At 36.4% G+C, this 10,488-nt stretch overlaps 2 protein-coding genes across 3 annotated transcripts; both read right to left on the bottom strand.

The window, feature by feature from the left end:
* Window positions 1-314: 314 nt before the first annotated feature.
* Window positions 315-3,464, bottom strand: LOC107926072 (uncharacterized). The gene is made up of 5 exons (XM_016856863.2): window positions 2,957-3,464; window positions 2,793-2,866; window positions 1,963-2,268; window positions 1,793-1,876; window positions 315-970 (listed from the first exon to the last, which is right to left on the bottom strand). The coding sequence occupies exons 1-5, from the start codon at window positions 3,338-3,340 to the stop codon at window positions 604-606; spliced, it is 1,215 nt and encodes a 404-aa protein (XP_016712352.1). The 5' UTR covers window positions 3,341-3,464; the 3' UTR covers window positions 315-603.
* Window positions 3,465-6,050: 2,586 nt separating this feature from the next.
* On the bottom strand, window positions 6,051-9,351 carry LOC107926080 (protein kinase PVPK-1). 2 transcript variants are annotated; one of them, XM_016856874.2, is made up of 3 exons: window positions 8,975-9,351; window positions 7,566-8,633; window positions 6,051-7,156 (listed from the first exon to the last, which is right to left on the bottom strand). In XM_016856874.2, the coding sequence occupies exons 2-3, from the start codon at window positions 8,606-8,608 to the stop codon at window positions 6,280-6,282; spliced, it is 1,920 nt and encodes a 639-aa protein (XP_016712363.1). In that variant the 5' UTR covers window positions 8,609-8,633; window positions 8,975-9,351; the 3' UTR covers window positions 6,051-6,279. The 2 variants fall into 2 exon arrangements, with proteins under 2 accessions (XP_016712363.1, XP_016712364.1); XM_016856875.2 differs by having other exon boundaries at window positions 7,566-8,641; window positions 8,975-9,336.
* Window positions 9,352-10,488: the final 1,137 nt, after the last annotated feature.

The following is a 10,488-nucleotide window of genomic DNA, read 5'->3' as shown; positions in this document are numbered from 1 at the left end:
CCTAAACCTAGCAAATTCTAATTCCAAACGTAAGACACTAGGATGATAAAAATACAGAAATAGCATGCAGATGGAGAGAATTTTTATAGGAAGAACACTAAAGTTGGTAAAACAGATTATAACCAATCTCAGGATGTTGTAACTTTAGCTTTTAAGATTAAAGGCCGAAATCTCAAGTTTCCTGTTTTAATTACCTGGTCTTTTAACATCAGTGATCATGAATATGGAGGGTTTTGGGGGTGTCATATAGTCGAGTCAATGCCAAATAAACAGATGTTGAGGGAGGTATTTCTTTAAAGCATTAAGAAAAACAATACCAAACAAACCAAAACTTTAAATTATATCGTATCCAACAAATTTTAGCAAGCATTTTTCTACTCATAATTTCGGTATCGAGCTGAAGCATTCCAAATGTCTAATTGCATCTACTGAAACATCTCAATGCAAGTAGATATCAAAATAAAAGTAATATGACTATTTGTATCCATCTCCTAATGAAGTTTGTCGTTTGGAGGATTATTTTATTGTCACCATTGCCTCCGCAACCAAAAAACAGGGGTGTACAACCCTTGAGCAAACAGTACGAAATTGGATTACATGTCCTTAATTCAGCCTGACCTTTCTATAGTAGCTATAAGCCACAGCAACGGTTGCCACAGCTCCAACCACCGCTGCTGCTGTAAGAACATCACGTTGTTCCCATGATCCTACCCAGCTTGTCAAACCGCACAGCCCCTTTTTTCCATGAGCTTCTGTTGTTTCTTCAGTTTTCTTTGTTTCACTTACTTCCGAGCTAGCAGTCATGCAACAGCTAGACCCATTAGCACCCTGGCAACAACCGCCCAAATTTTCCCTGGTCTTTTGAACAGTTGACTCTTCAGGCTTCTCATTTTTCTTCACTTCTGTCCCATTCGGAAGCTTCTGTTCCCCTGTTCCATCACCACTTTCAGTAGAAACCCCCATTTGACCCCTGCAGATGTATGGGTTAATACATGGTTAAAAGAATTTATTTCATTTTACATGTAGTTGCAAGGAACTATGCTATTCAAACTTAATTGCATCAGCTACAGTACGTGTCCAGCACAAATGCAATAAAAATTTCTAAGTTTTTTCATGTATTTGAAGGATCTTTGGAGGGTCATCTCCCGGTACCATGTCCAAAAACGGGTTAGACACGAATGCCAGACACAGGGACTCAAATGAAGAGTCAAAGCAATATAGCAAGTAAAACTAACTATAAAAGAAAAGAAAACAGCAAAAGGAATAACTAAAAGTTTGTTAAGGCATAAGGAATTAGCCATTCGATAGATATGGGGCTTCCCATAAACAAAACAGACTGTATATTGTGTAAATAGTACTTGTTTAAATGATTTCCCTAAAATCCTAGCAAAAAAAATAAAGCCCAACATAAGTAGCATGAAGTCAGAAAAGAAACATTCATCAGAACATTACACAGAAATCAAGTAAAGGATAGCCTCCAGAAAGAGTTCTGAAGTAGTATTAGTGCAACATAAAGCTAAGAGTCAATTAGCTACTGCCTTGTCAGCAGTTAAGACAATCAATGCTAGGAACGGCTTCAGCTGCTGCAGTAAATCATACAGGTCTAATGGTAAATTAGATACTCTTTCAATGAATAACTTCAAATTTAGGCATTTTAAGCATGTTCAGACAAAAGATCGAGGTAGTAAATCCATTTTGAATAGATAAATATCATCAGAAATGGAACAAAAGGGGCATACTACACATTAACTAACTTAAGTTCAGCACAAACAAAATGTCAAAATCCACAAACCTCCAAAGACGTTCTATTATTTTGCCATTCGCAATGTGCTTATCCAGCAATTCAGGTACATCTTCAGGAGTAACATAGCCATACCTGCAATTGTTTGAGGCGAAGTAATCAATAACATCAAAATCCATCCAATACAAAGAAGCACGATGAGACAGGGATGTAGATATTACCAGTGGCCTGTAATTTTTCCCTTGGAATCTGGACTGAAGATAATCAAGTTCCCAGCATACTTGTGCCCTCCAATGTGAGAGCAAGCATTTACAAACACCTGATCCTTCAATCCTCGCAATGCAATCTCCTCATTCAGCTTTTCAATCAGGATCGGTCCACATACACCGCATCTCTTGTCACGATTACCATGAGCACACACAAAGACATAAGAACCAGTAAACGTTTCCTGCACTCCGGAAGCCCATGGTTTGCCATTCACAAGCACATCCTCAACAAAGCCATCCAGATCACCCTCGGTCAAACCCCTACCATCAGAACAACAAAAGATCCTCAGCAGAAGAATCCCTTATCTCATACTCTATTAATAGAATTTTTCCATTATTTTTCAAACAAAAAAGAAAAACATTCTATCTCAACTCAACATATAAGCATTAGAAAATAGTAAATAAAGCAAACTCTAGCGCAGGATATGCTGGCCTACAATTTACAAGAGGATTGCATTGACACAGTCAGACCTTCAACTTTTGACACATTTCACCATTTAGTTAAGCATGAAAATTATTGTCTACAGTTATAAAAAAAAGTGAAGTCATAATTCAAGAAATGCTACTTTCATGATTTACGAATAACCAAATCAGAAATCTTATTACTTTTTTTTGGGGGGGGGGGCGAGGGGGGATCAGATTCTTAAACCGATAATTTTTTTAAAAAGTAAATTTCTCACCAAAAATCTATTCGGTTTTACAGCATCCGATCTTGTAAAGGAAGTCAAAAATATCTAAAAAGGAAATTAGTTCTAAAACATTCAAGACAGGAAAGGAAAACTTACTTGTATTTGATCATTTCAGGGAAAATCAGCACATCTCCATCAGATTGCTCTCCTTCAATAACCGTCAACAGTGTCTATCAAAGAAAAAAGAGAAGGAAAAAAACAAGATTAATTGAAATTCAAACCTTAAAGGCAATGGTGAACCGATCGAAACAAGAACGAACCTTAACAGGGATGTCGTTTTTGCGAGACTTAAGAGTGGAGGAGAAAAGCTTAGGTAGGGAGTCCTCTTCAACGCGGGAAGCCCAATCGGTATAGGACCTATGGCGGAGGAACAAGTGACGGTCGTAAGGATTGACGGTGCCAGCGAGGTTACTCGAGTACATCTCCTCGCGCGTGAAGCCATACTTCGCCTCATCTTCGGCGGATACAGTTGAGAAGTTGCTAGGATCCGCCATGGAAGAAGAAGAAACAGAAGGCAAAGGTTTTAGAGAAACGTTAAGCTGAGTTCGAGCAAAGGAAATGGAGGATGTGAAGAAGCAGCGGGAAAGGTGCGCAATGCGCATAAGGGGAGCTTTGAAAGAAAAATTGAATCGAGCGTAAATCATACGCGCGGACTGAGATTGAAGGAGCGGATTAGCTGGTGTTAGTGCTATTGAAGGTTCGGTAGAACTGCTTTCTTTCTTTCTTTTTTCTTTTTTCTCAATTTGAGTTAATTATAAGGGACAATATAATTTTTGGCCCCTGATCTTGGCAACTAGGTCTATATTGGCCTCTGAAATTTTTATCCACTTTGACCTATGAACTTGAAAACCGTTATTCATTTAAGCTCATTTTGTTAGTGATCGTAAAAAAAAAAGAGAGAGGATAATATAACTTTTTATCTCTGAACTTGGCAAGTAGGTCCATATTGGCCCTTGGACTTGGCAAGTAGGTCTACGTTAGCTCTTGAACTTGACCACTGAGTTCACTTTAGTACCTGTACTTTTTTTGGTCAAATTTAAGCTTGACAATTAGATCTATTTTGATCCCTAAATTTGAAAAACCTAAAAGTTTAATGACGTGACACTCTGAGTTTGAAAAATAAATTTTTTTAGATGATGATGTGGTACAATCCCGGAATGTCATAGTTTGTGTTTTTAAAATCGAACCCATGATTGAACAGGTTAGACCACCAGTTCTCAATTCAACCAGTTAACCATTGAACCAATAATTAATTAATTAATTAATTAATTAAAAAATCATAAAAATCTAAAAAGAAATAAAAAAATATAAATACGATTTTACTTCTTTTAGATTTTTATGATTTTTTAATTATTTATTTAATTATTGTTGGTCCGACAATTGAACCAATTGAACTTGTTGAATTGAGAACTAGTGGTCTAACTTGTTCAACCATCGATTTAGTTATTGAAACACTAAATATAACACTTTGAGATTGAACCACCTCATCATCTTTTTTTTTCAAGTAATGTTGTGGCACAATCTCAAAGTGCCACAACATATTGTGCCACAACATCTAACTTTTAGATTTTTCAAATTCAATGATCAAAATGGATAAAAAAAGTACAAGTTGTAAAGGGAACCTAATTGTCAAGTTCATAGACCAATGTTTAGGGGCCAAAAGTTACATTATCCTTTTTTTTTCACGTAACAGAATAGGCTTAAATGAATAACAATTTTCAAGTTCAGAAATCAAAATGGATAAAAATAAAGTCTAGGAACCAATATGTACCTACTTACTAAGTTCAGGGGCCAAAAGTTATATTGTACCTAATTAAAATGAAATTTATAAGAAGTAGCAAATTCATACCAACGGAATAGTCCAAAAAATTCAACTTCACAAATAATAGCATACGTATTCATATTGTTAAACTACACCATTAGCAACTAAACTATACATAAGTTTTTGTTTTGGTCACTTAATTAAGAAAGTTATAATTTGGTCCTTAAATTATTCTAAAGTTTTCATTTAAGTCACTTAACTATTCAAAAGTTTTTATTTAAGTCACTGGGTTGTTAAGTATTTTTTTAAAGTTCCACAAGTGAGCTCCAAGCGATGATTCGACGATTGGTATGGTAGATCAATATCTATCGATGAGTAGAAGAACATACTTTAGATCTAAGTTGATTTGGCAGTCAATGTCGAAGATTGAAGAAAAAAATCATTTGAATTTTGGTTCACAATTCGTGACATTCAAAGTTATTTCATGAAAAAATTGAACTATAGAAAAGAAGGGGAAAGAGAGCTTTCGATTAGTGCAGACAATGCGGATAGAGAAATCCATGTAGCATCGAATTTAACAACCCAGTGACTTAAATAAAAACTTTTGAATAGTCCAGTGAGCAAATTGTAACTTTTTTAGTTAAGTGACCAAAACGAAAACTTACTCATAATTTAGTGACTATAGTTCAGCTCACCCACATATATATTAGATGAGATCAAGGTATTAATGTGATATAGTTAGCAAAAATTCTTGAAAAACCTAAAAACATTTATCAAATAAAATAACATTAAAATATGTGATAGGTCTTTATACTATTTGAAAAATTAAAAATTAAAAATTAACCTTTATACTTTTATTTTTATGAATTTAGTCCATTTACTTTTCATATTTCAAAATTCAAGTCCAGCTGTTAATATCATTTAATTTTTTTTGTAAAATTTAGATTAATTACAACAATTTTTTAATTACATGGTTACTAAATGAGTGTTTATTTTTAAAATGTCACACCGACAAATTAAATCGTGTTAAAAGTTAAATCTAAAATTTAAAATTTGAAAAGTAACAAGATTAAATATCTGGAAATAAAAATACCGGGACTGGGACTAAATTCAAAAATTTTAAAAGTAGATGAACTTATAAAATATTTTATCCACAAAATAAAATATAAATCATAGCCGTCGTTATTGAAAAATCCAAAGAATAGTAGGTGCAATTACCGCATGGATAGCCAGTGGACTAGTAAAAATTTCTAGAAAGGAAGCAGGGCCCACCTACACGGGAATCACAGTAATAAACCAAGGACCACCTAGTCCCGACCTTACCTGATTTGATTTCCCCCTCCGATCACGTTGGAGAAACGAAGATATTTTTTCGTGTACGCAAAGTAGGTGGGACCCCTCCCAATTGTACGGCCCCACGTAACTCTTAGCTGACGAAGCGCGTGGGAGAAAAAGAAAAATGAGTTCTGGTTTGCAAACGTGGAATGTTTTAGTTGGGCCTTTCGTGACGAACGCGCCACTTGGTAATTATTGGCCCAAGTCAATTGTCCGTTTAATTTTCTCTCTATTTTTTTCAATATAATATTAAAATAAAATCCAATAAAACACCATACATCCTTTCAATTCATTTGAATTCAGCTGATAATTTTTTTCAAAGAAAATGCAGTTGTTTGAGGGGTGGGGGGGTGGGGCTTCAAAGTACATGTCCCTATCAAAGGAACTAATGATTTAGCAAAAGATTAGAGACCAGTTGTGCACAATTGAAGTGAAGGTGCATGGTGTTGGAAACATTGTTTCTAAGAAAGAAAATGATTACGAGAATCAAAAGAAATCAATCTCTAAATAATTACCAGAAGGCTTCACATCTAAACCCGGAACCTTGTCATTGGTTGGTGGTACCTTTGCCGAGTTTGTTCCAGCAGAAAAGTCCATCACAACTTGCTTCGGCACATCGGGTGGATTTGCACAACGAATGAGAGCCCAATTCACGCTTTGAAAGAATGGATGCTGTTTAATTTCGGTAGCGCCACGCCTATAGGCAAGCCGATGCTGCGGTTCCTTTACGAGTAAACCTCTGATCAAGTCCTTAGCAGCAAAGCTCACGCTAGGATACTCGGGAAATCTTAATGGCTGGCCAACGACATTAAATAGAGTTGCACGGTTCCCGGCCCCCTTGAACGGGGTTTTACCAAACAAAAGTTCGTACAAAAAGATCCCAAATGTCCACCAATCTACGGCACTTCCATGACCTTCACCTTTAATGATTTCAGGTGCCAAGTATTCATGAGTGCCTACAAAGGACATCGATCGAGCATTTGTTGGTTCTGCAATGAGCTCTGGAAGAGGACTTACTTGATGACTTGTTTCGTTCTTTACTTTGCTCTTCTTTTCTTTCTTGGACTTGCTCGAAAAAAACCGCGGCCCAAAACATGCAGGTTGGATACAATCTGGCTGCATCACACAAGTTGGCTCAATACATGCAGGCTGAGCACAGTACGCTGAACTTTTCGATTCCAGGGTCAAATTAGAAGATTTAACCAGAGTAGGAGAGACGGAACATCTAAGAGAGAGGTCGAAATCTGAAAGCATAATGTGCCCATCTTCTCTTACCAAAACATTCTCCGGCTTAAGGTCTCTGTAAATAATCCCAAGCATGTGCAGGTACTCCAAAGCAAGTAGAACTTCCGCCACATAAAATCTGCGGATCATCAGAAAAGATCAATGCAGATAACACAGTTAGTACTAGTACTTACTCAGCTTTAACCGTTTTACATCAATCAGTCCATGCCAGACCACGCATTATCATCATCTGATATGCTGAAAAAACCTGAATGAACGGTATATAATTAGGGATGCCTAAAACCCGGGATCCCATGGTGCGCAACAAGAGATGATAATGTCCCGTATATGAATACGACCAACTCAATACAAAGGGTTTCTTATGGTTCTTTATAGAGAACCACAATAACAACAATATTTAACATCGAGTTTCTAGCAGGAATGGATCCACAGGTTTATCATAAAACATTGTTAATTTGACCAGCAATAAACTAAAAATGCAATAATACATGCTTGATTATCGAATAATGAGAAGATCAAAAGCAAACCTGGCAGCCTGCTCAGAAAAGTACTTCCCAGGTTGTCTTTGCCGGAGAGCATGTAAATCGCCTCCAGGGCAGAACTCCATCACCAAGCAAGAAAGCTTTTGCGTTTCAAAGTGTGTATACAATGCAGGTAGGAAGGGATGATCCAAAGACTGGAGAATTTCTCTCTCTGTTTGGGCTCTAGGAAGCTTCTTTCGACTCGCCAAAAGAGCTTTATCCATAACCTTCATGGCGAAATAAGTCTTTGTGCCGGTCAATTCCGATAAATAAACACTGCCAATATCCCCACATCCGAGTCTCTTCAGCACCCTGAAGTGCTTGAAGTCCAAATCTCCCTTCTGAGATCGAACGGCTTGAATTGCTTCCCATCTTATATCATTTGCTTTATGGGGCTTATACACTGTACTGCTTAGAAAACTCGAGCTGCTTTCATCGCTAACATCACTACCAGTGCTCTCTCTATAGAGGCTTGTCTTCCTACTCTCACCTAAATCGAAGGAATTACTCACTTCACCGCTTTCACCAGACTTTTCAACACTGTTTGCACATTCACTAACTTCAGTATTGGTGAAACTTTGTTTGGCTTCAGCATAATGTGTGCCAGCGCACATATTCAAAGCTGGATTCGGACAAGAGCTCGGTTCCATTCGAGATACAGTATGGTTGTTCAACTGCACAACTTTTTCAGATTCCAATGAACCACTTGAACTAGAACTTTTGTGATCATAAATGGGATGTTTGAAGGAAGATTTGTTTTCCGCTTTCTCGGATTTCCCTTTACTCGAATCGGAACATTGTTTTGCCGTATCAGGCAATTCTTCATGCTGCACATTGCCATCAGCTGGTTTGGAAGAATGCTTTTGATAACCTATAGAACCGTTGGGATGTCGAACAATCCTTACGCCATGGTTAAGAGTAGCAACATGGGATGTCGAAACAGTCCTTTCTTTTTCGGATCGGTTCGGAGACGGAGGCCGAGATGGCCTAGGAGTCCCAGATGTTGAAGGAGGGTTACTCTTTGATGAAGAAATTACAAGTGATTCCATTGAACAAATTCAACAAAACCTATCACTGACAAACTAAAGTTCAATTAATTGCCAGAATCTTCTGCCAAGAAACAAATATAATCACCACCAACATTCACAATTCAGAAAAGACTAGAGATTCTGAGCTTTACAACAGATTAATAAATCATAATTAACAATGAATTGAGCTAGAAAAGGAAGCATGACTTTCAAGTCTCTCAAAAACCCAAAAACTCAACCTTTTTTTTCTTCTTTTTTCAGAGTTAAAATGCAAACTTTGTTTACTCAGAAAATGCATTAACAAGGAAAAAAAAACCTTGATCAATAAAGCAAAAGCAAAAGAACCCACCAAAGAGCAAGACTTTAATGAGGCTTAAACCAAGTTACCTTATCATAGAACAGAGAAAACAATGCAGTGGAAGGTGAAATCTTTCATGAAATGAAAACCCCAGAAAGGAAATTTGAAAAAAGAAAAGAAAAGAAAAGAAAGAAGAAGCTGTTTTTTGAAGAGAAAAGTGAAACAGCTTTCCTGTTTCTTTGAGGGGTTTGCCTTGTTTTTGAGCTTCTCTTCTTCTTAGAAGCTCTTCCAGATCCGATCCAAACAAGGAAAGAAAGAGAAAGTGAAAGAAAACAATGATAATAGCTTTGGTATTTTTCTCTCTCTCTCTCAAATTATAAATTAAGAATGAAAGAGGTGTGTGTTCTGTTATTTTCGTCGCTTTATGAAAGAGGCAAAACCAAAGCTATAACTTGACCGGCAATGCAAAGCAAAGCTAAGCTTAAAGCCGTCTTTGTCTTTGGATTGTTTAGTGACTTGCTTTCTTTTTTTCTTTTTTCTAAGGAAATACTTTTAATTTATATAATGATTTTATTACTATTTTTAATGTGTTGAGTGAAAGCATTACTATTTATATAATTTTTAAAGTAAAACAATAAGGGTATTTTTAGTATTATAATTCAATTCATCGAAACTGAAAAATAAAATATTAGATAATCTTATAAATATTAAACAAAGCTTTTTTTATGTCCCTTTATTTTCTTTGCTTTGTCTCCTCGCTTGTTTTATTCTTTGTTTTTGGCAAATAAAAATCCTCCAAATTAGAAGTGTAAACAAAGAGATTCAATTTGGGGCACCCAACTTTTCAACGCAAACAAAAGCCTTCAAATGGGGACTTTAATTTTAATTTTTTAATTTTGAAATTAATAACACACCAATATCTTTGTAATACATCTGACGCTCTCCGTTCGTTCGAGTGGAGGTGTTGCCAAAGTTCATTATCTTATCAAGAATAAACATCCCCCATGTCTCGTACACTACCCGTAAGGTTTATCGATTAAACTCCAAGTCCTAATGAAATAAAACTTGATTTAAGAGATACATCCTAACACATTACTAACATCACATGACTCATTCTATAAACATAAAAAAATAAAACTCAATATATATATATATCTCTCACTTATTATGAATAAGAGGAAACTTATTAACTCGACTAAACTTTCGACCCTCAGTAGTGTCAACCTATTCCCTCCATTCATCGTTGTCTTTTCTCACCTTCGTTACATCAAGAAACTATTTGTTAAGGGGAGGTCGAACTCTCTCTTGGAAGAAGTCTTTGAAATGTTATTCGCTTGGGAGCTGGCAAACCCTTCAACGGAAGGTATTATCCTCATATCGAGGTTTAGTCCCCAACCTTCGCGAAGAGGCTCAAGTGGTACCAAGGTTGCAAAGGTAAAGCTACATATGCTTTAGTCGGTGGTTTGAATCCCCTCCGTGCAAATTCTCCATAATTAATATTTTGTACAATATTAACTCCTCTCCCATGAGCTTTACAAATCGTATCTCCACCAATCGGGGTGTCTCTCTCCATGAACCATACACAACTCTCCGCAAAGGCTAA

Source organism: Gossypium hirsutum, chromosome D04 (genome assembly GCF_007990345.1).
Source record: "Gossypium hirsutum isolate 1008001.06 chromosome D04, Gossypium_hirsutum_v2.1, whole genome shotgun sequence".
In the NCBI taxonomy this organism is placed as follows: domain Eukaryota; kingdom Viridiplantae; phylum Streptophyta; class Magnoliopsida; order Malvales; family Malvaceae; genus Gossypium; species Gossypium hirsutum.
The sequence above is the reverse complement of the archived record's forward strand: the minus strand, read 5'-3'. Positions and strand labels throughout refer to the sequence as shown.